Source organism: Mustelus asterias, chromosome 1, assembly GCF_964213995.1.
Source record: "Mustelus asterias chromosome 1, sMusAst1.hap1.1, whole genome shotgun sequence".
Classification (NCBI taxonomy): domain Eukaryota; kingdom Metazoa; phylum Chordata; class Chondrichthyes; order Carcharhiniformes; family Triakidae; genus Mustelus; species Mustelus asterias.
In genome coordinates, this window is record NC_135801.1 from 193,205,452 (window position 1) to 193,224,978 (window position 19,527).

Consider the following 19,527-nt stretch of genomic DNA (forward strand, 5'->3'; position numbering starts at 1 on the left):
AACAGCTTGTTTATATTTAAAGTTCTCTGTAATTGAGAATTAACCCTGTGAGTGGGATTTATCTGGTTTTCATTGATCCCATGCCACTGAAAATGTATGTCATTACCTCTTATTAAACCCAATCATCATTAATGGTAATGGAATCCAGAGACTGCAGAATAGCATATTTGACATGATGTGGAGTTGCAGCAAGAACTCTTAAGGACTTAATGATGTAATAACTCCAGGGTAATTGGCTCATGTTACCTTCATGGAGTCCTGAGAGTTGGGAAACACAGAAATCCATCTGTCCGCTAGGAGGTGCAGGGGAGAAAATAAGCATGAATTTGACCATGATTGTTATAACTCCAATTTTAACTCTGACAACTTGTGCTGGGCAAGGTTGTAAGGATACATTTTTTTTTGTACTTGCACAAGCTGACGCAAGTACCATATTGTGAGCTTAATGTTGTCTTAATTTCCGGGCATGGTTACAGCCAAGACAAGATTGGAAATTTGGCATTGGTATGTATCTCTGTCCTGTCAAGTGTCCGTTGTAGCGATGCAGTGAAACTTTAGCCTCTGAATTGGTAGTTGTGAACTGAAGGACATATTCCACTGCAGTATATTCTGAACACTGTCCCGCCCGATCAGAAGCACTCTCACCATTTGAAGAAGAGGAGAAATTCTCCCTGGTGCCATCCCCAGTAGTTATCCTTCAACCAACACCATAAAATGGGTTATCTGGTCATAAGAACATAAGAACATAAGAAATAGGAGCAGGAGTAGGCCATCTAGCCCCTCGAGCCTGCCCCGCCATTCAATAAGATCATGGCTGATCTGACGTGGATCAGTACCACTTACCCACCTGATCCCCATAACCCTTAATTCCCTTACCGATCAGGAATCCATCCATCCATCCGCGCTTTAAACATATTGGTCAACATCTCAATACTGATTGTGGGAGCTTGTTGTGTGCAAATTAACTCCCTGCCACCCACATTACAACAGTGACTGTACTTAATTACTGTAAAGTACTTTGGGACATCCTGAGATTGTGAAAAGCACTGTATTAATGAAGCATTTTTTTCTCTTTTCATTCAGCAGTTACTCTTACTTTTCAATGCAGTATTGTTGCATAATTGACAAATCCAAACAAAATCACCCTGTTAACAATCTAACTGATTCACAGAAAGTGATGGTCACTGGGCGGTTGACTGATTCACTAAATGTTGCAGTGAGTTGCCAATCCTCAAAAGTAGATATATATTACTTCTCCGCAACTTTCACTGCACACGGCGCTATCTGCCATGAAAGGATAGAATAACCTCTTCCCCCCCCCATTACTCTCCACAAGTGAACACGGCAATGTGCATGTCAACCGGTGGATAGATGGTAGAGAGCTTAAATCTATAATCTCATCTCTGGATTTAGTTGTGGTTTGTAAACATCCTCTGAACCCTAGAGTTGTGATTATAACGTTGAAAACAGTCCAAGACCATCTGTAAATTTTGAATATATTTTGTATCTCTGAACTTCTTGGGAGGTTTTTCTTTTCTTTGAGCCTTATTTCAAAACACCAATTGTTTTAAGTAAATGTTTTATTTAGATGGAGCCTAAAGTCCATTTTATAGGATGATGCGGCACAGAGGAGGCTGCTGAGCCTATCATATCCGTGCTTCATTCTACATCTCTGCTTGTGCAGGGATATGGCACTTTTAAGGTGAAAAAAATAATGTCCCAAAGCACTTCATTAGTGTTGCCAAACCTGGCTTGATGTACTCCTGGAGGTTGATCATGTAACACGTTTCTGCCAGTAGTTTTCCCTTGGCAAGGTTGAGTCCCTTGTGTGAGTCACAAGCTAGTTTATTACTGAGGTCTCCAGCATCCTTAAGATAATGTAAGATAATTATATTATAGTGCACAAAAATTGTTTTATTAAATTCGAAGCACAACATGGATCAAGCGTTTTGGAACCATGTCCTGGATACGCTTGTTATGTGTGTCAGGATTGGAGTGCATGAAAATCTATGGCAAGCTACCCTTACATATCAGCACAGATACAGAGAACTACTTTGTTGTAAATGGCTGGCTCTCAATTACATGTTACAAAATAAACTAGTTGAAAATGTGTGAGGAAGGAGCCTTTTTAAAAAACAAAATATTGATATATAATGTTGGTGGAAATCTAGAACTCTTTCCCCCCAAATGGTGGGGGTCATTTAAAAATGTCCAAACTGAGATTGATAGATTTTTGGATATGAAGGGCTACAAAACTAAGCCAGGAGGATGGAGTTGAGATACAGATCAGCCATGATCTAACTGAACAGCGGAACAGGCTTGAGGGGCCTTCTCCTGTTCCCATATTTCTACTTCATTCCAGAGACAGCAAATGAATCGATATCAACGGTTTGCAAAGTGCTGTAGCTTTTTTTGTACTCTGTCTAGTCAGAGTAACTCTGCCGGGAGACAAGTTCCGTAACCAGTTTCTTTGCTATAGATTGTTATAGTGAGCAGAACAGAGAGCACAAAGTAGTAGGGGAGCATCCCAGTATGTGGATGGGCCGACTAGAGAGGGGGAAATAAGGAAGGGCAGTCTGTGGGAAGGCAAAGGGACATCTGGTAAGTGGCAGGCTTTCAAAAGTGTGTTAACCAGGGTTCAGGGTAAGCACATTCCTCTTAGAGTGAAGGGCAAGGCTGGCCGAAGTAGCGAATCCTGGATGACTCGGGATATTGAGGCCCTGGTCAAGAGGAAGAAGGAGGCACATGACATGCATTGGCAGCTGGGGATCAAGTGAATCCCTTGATGAGTATAGAAGGTGTAGGAGTAGAGATAAGAGAGAAATCAGGAGGGCAAAAAGGGGACATGAGATTGTTTTTGGCAGATAAGACAAAGGAGAATCCAAAGAGCTTCTACAAATACATAAAGGCCAAAAGAGTAACTAGGGAGAGAGTAGGGCCTCTTAAGGATCAACAAGGTCATGTATGTGCGGGTCCACAAGAGATAGGTGAGATCCTAAATAAATATTTCTCATCAGTATTTACTGTTGAGAAAAGCATGGATGTTAGGGAACTTAGGGAATTAAAGAGCGATGTCTTGAGGAGTGTACATATTACAGACAAGGAGGTGCTGGAAGTCTTAAAGCGCATCAAGGTAGATAAATCCCCGGGACCCGATGAAGTGTATCCCAGGACATTGTGGGAAAGTAGGGAGGAAATTGCGGGTCCCCTAGCAGAGATATTTGAATCATCGATAGTCACAGATGAGGTGCCTGAAGATTGGAGGGTGGCAAATTTTGTGCCTTTGTTCAAAAAGGGCTGCTGGGAAAAGCCTGGGAACTACAGGCCGGTGAGCCTCACATCTATGGTGGGTACGTTGTTGGAGAGACAGGATCTACAGACATTTAGAGACGCAAGGACTGATTAGGGACAGTCAGCATGGCTTTGTGAGTGGAAAATCGTGTTTCATAAATTTGATAGAGATTTTTGAAGGGGTAACCAAGAAGTTAGATGAGGGCAGTGCAGTAGATGTTGTCTACATGGACTTTAGCAAGGCCTTTGACAAGGTACCACATGGCAAGTTGTTGCATAAGCTTAAATCTCATGGGATCGAGGGTGAGGTAGCTAAATGGATACAAAATTATCTTGATGACAGGCCAGAGGGTGATTGTAGAGGGTTGGTTTTCAAACTGGAGACCTGTGATCAGCGGTGTGCACAGTAAGAAGTCTCACAACACCAGGTTAAAGTCCAACAGGTTTAACCATAACCATAAAACCCCTACAGTACAGAAAGAGGCCATTCGGCCCATCGAATCTGCACCGACAACAATCCCAACCAAGCCCTATCCCCGTATATTTACCTGCTAATCCCTCTAACCCTCATATTTACCCGCTAATCTGCGCATCCCGGGACACTAAGGGGCAATTTAGCTTGGCCAATCAACCTAACCCGCACATCTTTGGACTGTGGGAGGAAACCGGAGCACCCGGAGGAAACCCACGCAGACACGGGGAGAATGTGCAAACTCCGCACAGACAGTGACCCGAGCCGGGAATCGAACCCAGGTTCCTGGAGCTATGAAGCAGCAGTGCTAACCACTGTGCCACCATGCCGCCCAGAGTTGCTACCAAATAAACCTGTTGGACTTTAACCTGGTGTTGTGAGACTTCTTACTGTGTTCACCCCAGTCTAACGCCGGCATCTGCACATCATGACTACCAGCGGTGTGCCTCAGAGATCAGTGCTGGGTCCACTGTTATTTGTCATTTATATTAATGATTTGGATGAGAATTTAGGAGGCATGGTTAGTAAGTTTGCAGATGACAGCGAGATTGGTGGCATAGTGGACAGTGCAGAAGGTTATCTCGGATTGCAACGGGATCATGATCAATTGGGCCAGTGGGCTGATGAATGGCAGATGGAGTTTAATTTAGTTAAATGCAGAGTTACATAACAAAGAGATCTAGGGGTACATGTTCATAGCTCCTTGAAAGTGGAGTCACAGGTGGACAGAGTGGTGAAGAAGGCATTCAGCATGCTTGGTTTCATTGGTCAGAAAATTGAACACAGGAGTTGGGACGTCTTGTTGAACTTGTACAAGACATCGGTAAGGCCACACTTGGAATACTGTGTGCAATTCTGGTCACCTATTATAGGAAGGATATTATTAAACTAGAAAGATTGCAGAAAAGATTTACTACTGGGACTTGATGGTTTGAGGTATGAGGAGAGGCTGGATAGACTGGGACTTTTTTCTCTGGAGCGTAGAAGGCTGAGGGGTGACCTTATAGAGGTCTATAAAATAATGAGGGGCACAGATCAGCTTGATAGTCAATATCTTTTCCCAAAGGTAGGGGAGTCTAAAACTAGAGGGCATAGGTTTAAGGTGAGACGGGAGAGATACAAAAGGTCCAGAGGGGCAATGTTTTCACACAGAGGGTGATGAATGTCTGGAACAAGCTGCCAGGGGTACAGTTTTGTCTTTTAAAAAGCATTTAGACAGTTACATGGGTAAAATGGGTACAGAGGGATATGGGCCAAATGCGGGCAATTGGGATTATTGTATGGGTTTAAAAAAAAGGGCAGCATGGACAAGTTGGACCGAAGGGCCTGTTTCCATGCTGTAAACCTCTCTGACTCTATGCCTATGTTTAAAATTGACTCAAAATGAGACACAATGGCCGGAATTTTACCATCCCGCCCGCCACGGGAATCAGAGGGGCGACCATAAAAAGGTCTGTTGGATCAAATTCAAATTCCTCTAGCTGCCATTGTGGGCTTTTCACCCATGTCCCCAGAGCATTGACTGGGCCTCTAGATTACTAGTCCAGCAACATTACCACAATGCCACTGTCTCCCTGGTGCTTAAGAAAAGGCCCGTTGCCACAAATTTACACTCTGAATAATAATAGTGTTTACCAGTTTCAAAAAGTAGTTGAAATTCTTACAAGCAATAGGCCTGAATTTCCTGGTGACTTGGTTTGCAACATTAGCAATGAGGAAACTTCAGTTTTAACTGCAGGGCTCTGAGCACCAGGAATGCAACAATGAAGGCACGAGTGGCGTATGGGAAGGGTTTTGAGTGCAGACACGAGCTAACAATGTCACATACCTTTATCAGAATTATACCAGCAGCGCACCCAGGATCAGTCTCCCATTCAGGAAAAGTGCTGGGTGATTCGCACCACCGAGACACAATCTGGCAAGGCGATACTGGGGCCAAGCAGGAGTTTTAGGAAGGTTGACAAAATTAAACATGATCATTGCGAATCTGTATCTCAACTTCACTTTACTGTATTTGTTTCATAAGACTTGATACCCTTGGCCAACCAATATCCGTGAACAAATAGCAAAATACCGCAGATGCTGGAAATCTGAAATCTGAACAGAAAATGCTGGAAGTGCTCAGCAGGCCATAAGGATAGCTGAATTTAAATCTTGGAAATTTCAATAGATGGAGCTTCAGTCTGTATCTAACCCGTGCTGTACCTGTCCTGGGAGTGTTTGATGGGGACAGCGTAGAGGGAGCTTTACTCTGTATCTAACCCCATGCTGCACCTGTCCTGGGAGTGTTTGATGGGGACAGTGTAGAGGGAGCTTTACTCTGTATCTAACACCGTGCTGATCTGTCCTGGGAGTGTTTGATGGGGACAGTGTAGAGGGCGCTTTACTCTGTACCTAACCCCACGCACCACGGACATTCTCTCTTCCATCTTATTCAGTCGGGAAAAAGATACAAAAGTCTGAGGTCACGTACCAACTGAGTCCAGAACAGCTTCTTCCCTGCTGCTGTCAGACTTTTGAATGGACTTACCTTGCATTAAGTTGATCTTTCTCTACACCCTAGTTATGACTGTAACATTACATTCTGCACTCCCTCGTTTCCTTCTCTATGAATGGTATGTTTTGTCTGTATAGCGTGCAAAAAACAATACTTTTCACTGTATGTTTACATGTGACAATAATAAATCAAATCAAATCAAACTCTGTATCTAACCCCGTGTTGTACCTGTCCTGGGAATGTTTGATGGTGACAGTGTAGAGTGAGCTTTACTCTGTATCTAACCCCGTGCTGTACCTGTCCTGGGAGTGTTTGATGGGGACAGTGTAGAGTGAGCTTTACTCTGTATCTAACCCCGTGCTGTACCTGTCCGGGGAGTGTTTGATGGAACAGTGTAGAGGAAGCTTTACTCTGTATCTAACCCCCTGCTGTATCTGTCCTGGCAGTGTTTGTTGGGCATGATGTGGAGATGCCGGCGTTGGACTGGGGTAAACACAGTAAGAGTTTTAACAACACCAGGTTAAAGTCCAACAGGTTTATTTGGTAGCAAATACCATTAGCTTTCGGAGCACTGCTCCTTCGTCAGATGGAGTGGAAATCTGCTCATAAACGTTTGAGCAGATATCCACTCCATCTGACGAAGGGGCAGCGCTCCAAAAGCTAATGGCATTTGCTACCAAATAAACCTGTTGGACTTTAACCTGGTGTTGTTAAAACTCTTACTGTGTTTGATGGGGACAATGTAGAGGGAGCTTTACTCTGTATCTAACCCCGTGCTGTACCTGTCCTGGGAGTGTTTGATGGGGACAGTGTAGAGGGAGCTTTACTCTGTATCTAACCCTGTGATGTACCTGTCAGTGTTTGATGTTGTTACTGGCTGCCTGAAATGGAACAGTGATATCCCTCACCTTGATGTGCCATTAGCTCTCAAAAAGTTTAAATGTTAAAAATCTGTGAGTAATTTAGTGGTAAGCAGTAACATTTCACAGCACTTTATTCGTTGTGGGACCATTATCCCACAGGATTCCTTTAAGGCCAGTGACACAACTTAATAAAAGCTCTAATCCCAGTAAAGGAGGCCTGGTTGCATGTGTTGAGGAAACAGGCCAAACCCAAAACATACAGGTCTGGTATTGTCCTGATCATTTCCAACAGCTGCAGCACACCTGTCTTTTATAATAGATATCTGCTTGGGAGCTTTTGATGTTTTTATGGAAGTGTTACCTTGATTGACAGTGTTATTGATTGATATGGATGTGGGCCATGCACTAAGTTTCACCTTCTCTCCTTTTCTTTTTGTGTGTGTGTGTTTTTTCATGTGTTTGACAGGTACTAAGTGCCCAAGATCTGGTTGACTTTTCCCCCGTGTACAGATGTCTGCACATATATACTGCGCTGGTAAGTCACTTGGCTCCAAATCATGCTATTCCGTTTTGGGGTGGGGGATGGTGCTGAATATGATGAAAATTGACGGGAGGTGCAGGAAGAATGAACATCTTTGATCCAGATCTGCAGAGATTTGCTTGCCTGTCAGCATGTTGGAGCAATGAGTGTTTGCTCAGATATTTGGGAATCATGGCTTGAACCTCTTGCCTGTTTGGTGGCAGTGGGTTTTAATATGATCGCGACGCACACTTGGCGATAAGTATTTTCACACCGGCGGGAAAGAACACACGTTCATACCAACTGTGCTGAGAGTTGCGCTGCTATTTCGAGCTTCAGGTACTCTTGTGTAGTTAACCGACTTCTGATAAGCACGGTGGCACAGTGGTTAGCATTGCTCCCTCACAGCGCCAGGACCTGGGTTCGATTCCCGGCTTGGGTCACTGTCTGTGTGGAGTTTGCACGTTCTCCCCGTGTCTGCGTGGGTTTCCTCCGGGTGCTCCGGTTTCCTCCCACGGTCCAAAGATGTGCGGGTTAGATGAATTGGCCATGCTAAATTGCCGCTTAGTGTCAGGGGGACTAGCTAGGGTAAAATGCATGGAGATAGGGTCTGGGTGGGATTGTGTTCAGTGCAGACTCGATGGGCCGAATGGCCTCCTTCTGCACAAAAGGATTCTATGACATTCTATGATAAGATGACATTCCAGAACTCATGACCCTATGAATGCAAACAGTGCATCACAGGAGAGAAGAAATGGCCCAAAGTTATGTCGGGGGATTTGGGTTCAGTAGCACCGTTACACCAGAAACCAATATACAATTGGAAGGTTTTACAGAAATGATTCAGGTATTCTTGCTTTGCAATGGATTTAAAAGAAATAAAAAGAGCTTCGAGCTTCAGAAGCCTGAAATATGAACCAGTGCTTGAAAAGATCCTTCAGTATCAGGAAAGGGAAAAGACACATTCATGTTTCAGGTTGGCACCCTATGACAGGAACTAAATATTAACCTGTGCGACCTCGATCTAACCTGTGAACCTCCAACTCATTTCTGATTTCCATGACATACTGACTGTAGTATGTAGTGGAAGATTGGTATTACACAACCTGCAACTTCATGGAAGTGCCAGCTTGCTACCTTGCAAAGTATTTTTAGCCCTTGGCCCAGGAGGATATCACCACAACTGGGAAAGGTATTTGGCCATTGCTGCTTGCCATTGTGACTGCTGTTCAACCCCTTGCCTACCTAGAGTCAAATTGTGACGTTCAGACAACTGCCTCTCTAAGTGAGGAGTATTAAATATGTCACTTTCCTTTTCATTTATTTCCAATCCTCGCAGTACGATCTAGTTTTTAAAGACAGAAATTTTTACTTCAGGTCATTTATAACTCATAGCGCTGCTTCTATCGAATGCTCAAAGCACGGCTGAGATGGGAAGGAAAGATACCACAAGCTTGGGCGTGCAGCACTAGCTCCTTGTGCTTCCCTCCTGCTTATCTGCAGGGTAAAAGTTCAGCTTTGTGCTGCGGTTTGTGCCTCGAGGTCAGTCCATGGTCAGGGTCTTGGTGACCGTGGGTGTAGGTATCTGTAATTCCCACCATCAGCAGCTGGAAGTTGGGAGAGACTGAGCTATCTGGGAACTGGTGCCACTGCCACAGGAAGCCCTGAACTCTCTCAGGAAGGTCAAGACTGGCAAAACGTTAGCCCCCGGGGTCAGTGGCAGGGCAGCGGCAAGTAAGCTTCAAACCTTTTAATTTATCTATTGTTCCTGGTAAGGCTGTAAAAAATAAACGCTCATTTGTACCCTCCATAGAAATCTGAAGAGTTTCCTCAGTTAGAAGTAATTTCCTGAGTCCGTCAGTCTGCGTAAATAGCTGAAAGTAGTGTATGCAAAGACCCAGTATCTTAACAACTCTCACAAAAACAGGATAACAATTAGATGGTGAAATAATCGCACATTAAGTCTTAAACACTGCAGATCTCTATGACTACTTTTTGAGCATGATTTATTTACTAAGTTTTGTTTATGTTGCAGTTTTCCTGCTTGCCTGAAGACGCTATTACTAGAATTCGGTTTGGTAGCTGTCGTAACTGGCAAATTTAGTTTTCTCTCCTCTATCCCTCACCTACTCACCCTCACTCTTATGAGGATCATTTCACCAATGGTCCCCCAGTACAATAAAAGTTGAGATCTGTTTCATTAATTTGTGTGCAGAATCACACCAGTCAATCTGCGTATTAATGGGTTCACGGTGTTCTTTCTCCATGTTTATTTTATTTTTTATTTTGTTTTCCTTACTTTTCTTCATTCTTCCTAGACATCTGAAGATGCTGGGGTGCAGTTCCAAGTGCACTGCTCAGTTTATGACCCCATGACCAAGAAAACATTCTTCCTTTTTTCAACTTGCATTGATGTGGTTCCAAAGTACTTCATGGGCAATGATGCACCTTTAAAATGTTGTCACTGTTTGGAACGCAAGAAATAGGAACAGGAGTGGAGTATACAGCCATTCAGTACGATAATGGCTGATCTCTGACTTCAACTCCACTTTCCCACACGCTCCTTTAACTCCCCTGAAAGACCACAAAATCTGTCTTCTGTGCCTTAAATATACGCAGTAGCACTTGAATACTTAGTAAGATACACTCAATGAGGGAGCAGCTACAGCCCTCTGGGGTAGAGAATTCCAAAGATTCAATCATTTCTCCTCATCTCTGTCCTACATATCTTCCCCTTATCTTGCGACTGTGTCCCCATGTTTTAAATTCCCCGACAGTGGAAACAACTCTCAGCTTCTACTCTGTCAGGCCTTTAGAATCTTGTATGTTTCAGTGATATTGCCTCATTCTTCTAAGCACCAGAGAAGATAGGATCAATTTACTCAGCCTGTCTTCATAGGATTCATCCCAGGGACCAATTTAGTGAACCTTTGCTGTACCGTCTCCAATGCAAGTATGTCCTTCCTTAAATATCGAGACTAAAACTGCACACAGATGTACTCTTACCAAAGTCCCGTACAATTGTAGCTAGATTTCTTAATCTCTCTATTCCAATCCCTTTGCAATAAAGGCTGACATGCCATTTGCCTTCCTAATTGCTTGCTGTTCCTACATGCTAACTTTCTGCGCTCCTTGTATGAGCACACTCAAGTCTCCCTGAATATCAACATTTGCGGGTTTCCCACTTTTCAAAAACTTTCTTGCACCCAAACTGAGTAACCTCACACCAGGGCTCTTGTTTCCCATCTCTAATTTGCTCTTTCGAGGCCATGGTATTTTACCTGGAGTTTTTCACAGCGGTGTCCCGGAGATTAATTGGAACTTTTCCAGGAGGGCTGGGACAATTTGCAACATTGGCTAAATTAGCTTTGCTCAGGAACAGAACGCTTACTTATTAAGCCAGTGGCTTCCGTTCTGTAAAGCTGTGCAACTGGCTGCATTTTCATTCCGAGACTGAGCTCCAGGAGGGAACCTTTAACTGCAGTTATTGCTCTCCTTCAGAAGACGAAAGAGGTTGGGAAGAGTCTGTGGTTATGTTGCAAGGGCAAAATGGTCTGGTTGGCCATTTCCTGCGCTGTGCTCACTCACTGATGATCATAAGATGATTTTGTTGGTTAAGTTCTCAAGTGTATGGTGTCTGTCATGTGCTCCAGGGCAGGACTTTTACCCATAAACAAATAATCACACAATTCCATTGAACTGCCTTGCCAGTTCTTTGAACCCAAATTCCATTGGATTAGCCAAAAACAAGAGAGAAGCCCTAATCTGTCATTTGAGCGCATCCTGATTGATGTTAAGAAAATGTTTCCCTTAAGTGTCAAAGCCTCAGTCGTAGCCGCAGCATTTTTCATTTCCATTCTCATCATGTGCAAACTATTTGTGTTCCATCAGAGTTTAATAATTCTTTTTTTGCAGTAATTTCCAGTATTTGAGCCTCCGTTTTCTGTGTCTCTGAACACTGGGGAGGTGGTTGGCACTGGAGAATGTCTGAATTCTTTCCCTCGTGCCAACTTTTCTTCCGTTTCCTCACTAACCACCAAATCCTGCCTCTGTAGAGAATGGCAAACCTGGTTTCGGTTACGATTCCGCAAGCGCTGGCGACCCTTTGCCTCGTCCCTGGGTTAGGTGGGACTAACTGTGGAACATTGACTGCACTACGATCTGCTAATTCGTCACAGGCTAGGGATCAAATCTACATTCGCACAAAGTGTAGATGTTACGTAGAATTTACAGCACAGAAAGGGCCCTTTCTGCCCACTCTTCGCAAGTACCCCCTCCCACTTTCCAACAATGCTTGCATTTATTTCACACCTTTAACAGCGGAAAATGTCCAAAGGCTTGTTATCAAACAACATTTGACACCAAGCCACTTCAGGGGATATATTAGGACAGGTGACCCACAGGCTTGATCAAAGTGGAAGGTTTTAAGGAGTGTCTTAAAGGAGGAGAGAGAAGTAGGGAAGCTTCATCCCACCCTATGAACATAACCTTCCATTCCTATCTCACTTTTGTTCATCTAGTTTTCCCTTGCGTGAATGTTATTCTCAGCTGTTCCATGTGGTAAAGAGTTTAACATTCTCAGCACTCTGGGTGAAGAAGTTTAGCCTGAATTCTTTGCAGCCGTATTCTTGCTTGTGTATAAATTTTGCAAATAATCTTGCAAGTGCAGCAAGTTGTTTTCCCTGCTGAGGTGAGTATTAGATCACTCATTCATTGGCCTGCTTCCAAATAATCTAGTTAATCAGCTGCTGCCAGAATGAGAATGCAGCCACTTAACAGGATAGTTTGGACTTTGAAATGTGATATCCAAACAGATAGCTGTGATTATTTCGTTCCCACGCTGTCAGTTTCTAACTCGTTATCGAGTGAAAGTTCAAAGGTTGCTGAATGTATAAGGATCTGAAATTGACAATAATTGAGAGGGGATAAGGTTGATGATGTGATAGTTCCAGGATTTGCTGCGGGCCAAGGGATTTTACCTCAATTTGCCCGGTTAGTTCCATAATTGTTGCTCATTGTTTGCTGTCCCAATAAACCTTAAATGCTTTGCTGGAGACCTAGAGTTATCGTGAATAGCATCTAATTTATGGGCAATCGGCTTACTTCTTTGAGTGTTCAGCTATTGCACAGAGCCATTTAGGTCAAACACTGCTTTTTCCCTTTGCTTTTCTCACCCTGGGTTCGTTCTCAAACTCCCAACAACCCTTTGTGTAAAGAAACATTTCTTAACCTCTTGTCTCCCTCTGAATGAACATGTTAATCTGATGACCCCCCTCATTTGCTGATCCCCCATCCTCAGGAAATAGACTTTGTGCAGATTTCGTAATTATAGAATCCACAATTAATCTCCTTTTAACCTTCTCTGCTCCAGTGTAAATAGTCCCAGTCTCTCCTCATAACTCACTGACATCATCATGTAGGATCTGCTCCCAATCCTCAGTTCTGCTGTTTTTTTCTGGCCAATTTGAATGCCCCTTCCTTGATCTAACACTATCTCTAATTTCCCTTGTAAGCCCTTCGCGTTTAACAAATCCAAGATAGTTGTTGGTTTCTGTGTGTCTTTCGGGTGCGATGTTAAACCGAGACCCCAACTGGGTAAGATGTAAAAAATCCCCTGGCACTATTTTGAAGAGTAGGGGAGTTATCCTTGGTGTCCAGCCCAATAGATTATCTGGTTATTAACATATTGCTGCTTGTTGAAGCTTGCAAATTTTCTGCCATGTTTCCTACATCAGCTACATTTCAAAACTGCTTTGCTGGCTGTAAAACGCTTTGAGACATCCAGTGGTCATGAGAACTGGTGTCAGTCTTTTTTACGTTTCTCAATTTTAACTTGAAATGTGGATTCTTGGAGTTTTACATCAGAATAACTGATTGATTTAGTCTTTCCCTTCTTTCACCTTATCGAAAAATAGGATTTGATCGGCTATTCCCCATCATGTGTTAAAGGGGGATTGCGGGATTGTGGCTAGAGTATCACTACCTGCACTCTGACTCTTCAAGTAGCTCAGGGTCCATGCCATCAGGGTAAGGTTTGGATGGTTAGATGATGAGAACTGGCAGCTGCGCTTCTTTTTTTCTACTTCTTGGGCAGCTCCACGGAATTGAGGCTGACTTGCTTCCACACTAAAAAATAAGTTCTGAGGTAGCTGAGCAGTCCAGTGGGTGACCTACAGGCTCCATCACGGGTGGGGCAGGCAGTGGTTGGAGGACAGGGAGCTGCTCAGGAAGGTGGAGCAGAAGGCACCTGATAGTCTGATCTTGAGTTAATGGAAGCATAAATCAAGGTTTCAGCCACTCTAGAGAGGAAGTAAGCGACTGCACAGTTTTAGCATTGAGAGTTGTACGCTGTTGCTTTCGCTGTATACCTATTCTTTAAAAAGGCGGAATTTAGATTTATGAAGTGCCTTTCATATAATCAAGACGCTTTACAGTTGACTGGATTATTTCTGAAGTGACTGTTACGGCTGTGGCATCTAAGTTGCATGCAAGCTCCCTTAAAATGAGGTAAGTGATGGGTTAATCTATTTTACATGTTTTAGTTAAGGGAAGAATGTTGGCATGGACACCAGGAGAATTCTCCCTAAGTTCTTCCATATAATGTCATGGATTCTTTTGCATGCACCTGAACAGGTTGACTTAATTTAGTATAATTTCTGAAAGATAGTGTGGCACTCTCTCAATAGTGGACTGGAGTGCCTGTCCAGATTTAGTGTTCATCTGGAGTAGGACTTAAATTCACAACCTTTCTGACACTAAGCTGCTATCAAGCCAAGCTAACACTGGTTTACTCCCTGCTGCTTAACATTGATTATACATTCTAAGTGTTATGTTTATTGTCATTCCCAGATGTCACTTAGTTTGACCCCTAGCCAGTTCAACATCATTCATTGCAACAGACAGAGGCCATTCAGTCCCAAGGACCTGCTCCACCGTTCAATTAGCTCAAGACTGATCTGTATCTTCACTCCTTCAGTTGCCTTAATGTACTTAATGCCGTTGCCTAATAAAAAAAAATCTATTGATCCCAGTTTTGACATTTTCAATTGAGCCCCCAGCCTCAATAGCTTTTTGGGAAAGACACTTCCAGGTTTCCACCAACCTTTTTATTCATTTGTGGGACATGGTGTCGCTGGCTGGCCAGCATTTATTGCCCATTATTAGTTGCCCTTGAACTGAGTGGCTTGCTAGGCCATTTCAGAGGGCAGTTGAAAGTCAACCACGTTGCTGTGGCTCTGGAGTCACATGTCGGCCAGACTGGGTAAGGACGGCAGCTTTCCTTCCCGAAAGGACATTAGTGAACCAGATGGGTTTTTCTGACAAGTGACAATGGTTTCATGGTCATCAGTAGATTCTTAATTCCAGATATTTTTTTTGTTGAATTCAAATTTCATCGCCTGTCATGGCGCGATTCCAACCAGGGTCCCCAGAACATTAACTGAATTTCTGGATTAATACTTTAGCGATAATACCACTAGGCCATCGCCTCCCCTGCTTGTGTGAAGCAGTACTTATTGACACCCTTGAATGGTCTAGCTCAAATTTTATGGTTATGCCCCTTTTGTTCTGGGCTCCCTCAGCAGAAGCAATAGTTTTTCTTCAGTTACCCTATTACTCTTTAATCATTGTAAGTACTTTGAATAATAGATCACCCTGTTAATCTTCTATTTTCCAGGGAAGTCAAGCCACATCAATGCAAACTGTCCAGGTATTTTAACCTCTTCAACAGTGTAGAATAAATATCTCCTGATTAAGCATTAAAAAATTGGGATACCGAGCCTTGTGTAAGATTAATCTCCTTGTATGGTTCCTGTCAGTGTTTATTTGCTGTTATTGCACTTTTTTTCATTCCTGTGGTTCGTATGTGTATGACCAAACTCTCAATTATGTGCCACTTTTCATAACCTATTATCGGTTCCCATCTATTGCGTTGTTTGCCTCTGACCCGTTTATAGTTTCTGCTCCAGTGGTAGCTCTTGCCATTTGGCTGGAAAAGAACAGCTTGGTTCCTCTTCTTATTCCCATTACATACCTTGTGTTCCCTTGTGTTTGAGCGCTTCAACACAACACTTCAACACTGCCTATATCAACTTTATCACTTAACTGTAGGGATACAATATACTGCTCATCTGAGCCACCTGAGCTGGCAAATGTGGTTTCCGTATAATGTCTCATTCCAGGAACACCACTCCTGACAATGACAGTCTAGATTATATCCTTAAATTCTGGAATGTTTTTCAATTCATTTTTGGGATGTGTCTGTTGCTGACAAGGCTGGAATTTATTGCCCAACCTTAGTTGCCCTGGATACAGTGGAGTTGTTTGCTGAACCCTTTTGGAGGCAATCACTTGACCATGTTTGGAACAGAGTTGCAAAAAGGGTAAGGATGGCAAGTTGCCTTCTCTAAAGTGCATATGTGAATTGGTCAAGAATTTATGGCATTCTGACACCTTCATGGTCACTTCTACTCACTTCTAGATCACTTCTGGCAGTGGTTAGCACTGTTGCCTCACAGCTCCAGGGACCTAGGTTTGATTCCCGGCTTGGGTCACTGTCTGTGCAGAGTTTGCACGTTCTCCCACGTGTCTACGTGGGTTTCCTCCGGGTGCTCCAGTTTCCTCCCACACTCCAAAGATGTTCTGGTTAGTTGCATTGGCCATGCTAAATTCTCCCTCAGTGTATCTGAGCAGGCGCTGCGGTGTGGCAATTAGGGGATTTTCACAGTAACTTCATTGCAGTGTTAATGTAAGCCTACTTGTGACTAATAAATAAACTTTTTTACTTTACTCTGTTTGCCCTCCCTTTGTAATTGACTTAAATTCTCAAAATGCCATGGTGGGATTTGAACCCACATCCACTGCATTGTTGGTTCAAGCTTCTGGAGCTTGTTTGGCAACCCTCCGCCCTACCATTGCACAAATATTTTTTATTGCTGTCATGACAGAGGGACGTAGAACAATGCTGAGTGATTGGGTCAGGTGATTCTTAAATTAACTCTATACTGTGGCAATCCGGTGCTTCACATGAACCTTAAGGATTTACAACAAAGAATCACTGGTGAAGAGAATCTTTAGGGGGCGGCAATGGCTAGTGGCATCATCGCTCGACTATTAATCCAGAAACTCAGCTCATGTTCTGGGGACCCGGGTTCGAATCCCGCCACGGCAGATGGTGAAATTTTAATTCAATAAAAATAAATCTGGAATTAAAAGTCTACTGATGACCATGAAACCATTGTTGAATGTTGTAAAAACCCATCTGGTTCACTAATGTCCTTTAGGGAAGGAAATCTGCTGTTCTTACCCAGCCTGGCCTACATGTGACTCCAGACCCACAGCAATGTGGCTGACTCTCAAATGCCCTCTGAAATGGAGGGCAGTTAGGGATGGGCAATAAATGCTGGCCCAATGAACGAAAGAAAAATCTTGAGATACTAATTGGACACAGCTAGGAGTGGGTTTGTGGTGGGTGTGCTTTGGGGAGTGAAGTAATGAAAGGGAGTTTGTGCACCTACCTGATAACGACATGAGAAATGCCCATTGCCGTAAGTTGGCGATATGTATCAACCGTCCTGCGGCGCGTGCATTTCTCTGCCCTCTAACTGTTCCCTTGACAAGGCGGCATTAAATGTGTGTGTCACCTTTTCCTGACCTCCTGGTTTTCATTTATCGCTGTGCCTGCCCTGTGTTTGACGCCCGGATAGAGTTGGGTGAATTGCAAACACTTTTTATTGTGCATGAGATGGCAGCAGGCGATACGGCCACTGGACTTGAGTGATCTTTCATTATGTTATGAAGGTTGTTGTGTTTTATGTTTTGATGAACTTGTTGAGAGATTAGTGACAATGGAGCACTGAAACCTATGGGTTAACCCCTCAGTTGCTGGGTTATGATGAATGTTTCTCAGATTAGACTGGAGAAGCTGGGATTGATCACCATAGAACAGAGAACAGCGAAGGAGAAATTTACGAGAGCGATGTTCAAAAGGTTTCGATGAAATAGCTGGGGAGAAACTATTTCCAATAGCGAGGGAATCAGCATTGAGGACTTTGATTTAAGATTGTTGGCGAAAGAACCAGCAGAATGATGAGAATGTTTGGTCCTCAGTGAGTTATTGTGATCTGGAATACACTACCTGAAAGTGTGGTGGAAACAGAAGAGAATTAAATACATAAGTGAAAAGAAAAAGAAATAGTGGGCTGTAGGAGGAAATGAAAGTTCTGAAGATGGGAAAGGCATTGTTGAAAAAGTAGTTAATCAGTTCTAAGTTAAAGGTTGATTAGGTCAAGAATCAGAACACCAGCTATTAATTATAACGAGAAATAAATCTGAGATTTTTAATTATTTGCAGTCTCAGGGAATCAAGTAGATCGTATTGACTCTGTGACTCATATTGACATATATTTTACAATGCAGAATCAGGCCATTTGGCACAACAGATCTGCAATAGTGTTAATGCTCTGCATGAGCCTCCCTCCAGCCCACTTCACCTAACCCAATCAGAATGTCCTTCTGTTCCTTTTCCCCCTCATTTTTGCATCTTTTAAGGCTTTTCCTTAAATATATCCATGCCCTTAGTTTCACCTAATCCTTGTGGTAGCTGGTTTCACTTTCTTGGCATGGTTTGCTCGCCTGACTCCTGAATTAGATGTATTGGTGACTCTTTTATATTAATGGTCCTATTAAATCCTGTCACAATCTTAAAAATCTCTGTCAGCTCACTCCTCATGCCTTGTCGTTTTGAGAGAAAGGAGCCCCACCCTGATTAGCCTGGGCTTAGTTGAGTTTTGATGTGGAGATGCCGGCGTTGGACTGGGGTGAACACAGTAAGAGATTTAACAACACCAGGTTAAAGTCCAACAGGTTTATTTGGTAGCAAATACCATTGGCTTTCGGAGTGCTGCTCCTTCGTCAGATGGAGTGGAAATGTGCTCTCTTTAGTTGAGTTTGCCAGCGATGCCCACATCCCATAAAAAAAAAACTCTTCTGGCTTCCTCTTCCATCCTGATTTTGAATTTTAAGGGTGCAATTTTTTTTTTCTTCATTTGTGGGACATGGGCATCGCTGGCTGGCCAGCATTTATTGCCCCGAGACCAGACCAGGTAAGGACGGCAGATTTCCTTCCCCAAAGGACATTAGTGAACCAGCTGGGGGTTTCTGACAATTGACAGTGGTTTCATGGTCATCAGTAGATTCTTAATTCCAGATTTTAAAAAAAATGTTACTTTTTATTGAATTCAAATTCCACCATCTGCCGTGGCGGGATTCGAACCCAGATCCCCGGAACATTCGCTGAGTTTTTGGATTAATAGTCTAGCAATAATACCACTAGGCCATTGCATCCTCGCAAAAGAAAACATGAGCTTTGTCTGTTTTGCTTCCTTCAGTCCGGCTGCGTCCCACGCCAACATCCTCCCATTTTACAATGTTCAGCAATTTCTCTTAGCTCTGGGTCCGTAGCCGTGGATGGCATTTCTGGCGTATGTCCAATTGTATTTTTATAATGAGGGTTTCTGCCTCTGCCACTCTTTCAGGCAGTGAGTTCCAGACCCTCATCATCCTGAGGGAGAGAAACAAACTTAACTTTTCTGATCAAGAACCAAGACATAAGCTAATTGACCTGGAATGGTAATTTTGTTCCTCTCTCTCTCTCCATAGACTCTGCCTGACCTACTGAGTATTTCCAGCAATATTTATTTCTGATTTACAGCATTTGTCGTATTTTGCTTTGCTAAGTGGTAACACACTCAGCTTTGAGCCATGAAGCCGTAGGCTGAAACCTCACCCCGGGACTTCTCTCAATAATTGGGGCTATATAGGATTCTTATCACACAAGGCTGGATGGGAGGGTGAGCTGTGAGGAGGGTGCAGATATCCTTCAGTG

General features: G+C 43.3%; 1 protein-coding gene across 2 annotated transcripts in view; it reads left to right on the forward strand.

Moving 5' to 3' along the window:
- Positions 1-19,527, forward strand: part of exoc6b (exocyst complex component 6B) — a 631,370-nt gene that overhangs the window by 303,587 nt on the left and 308,256 nt on the right. For both annotated transcript variants that reach the window (XM_078224516.1, XM_078224517.1), the window contains exon 8: positions 7,590-7,658. In XM_078224516.1, the coding sequence (XP_078080642.1) occupies positions 7,590-7,658 (69 nt within the window). The remainder of the gene's footprint in view (positions 1-7,589; positions 7,659-19,527) is intronic.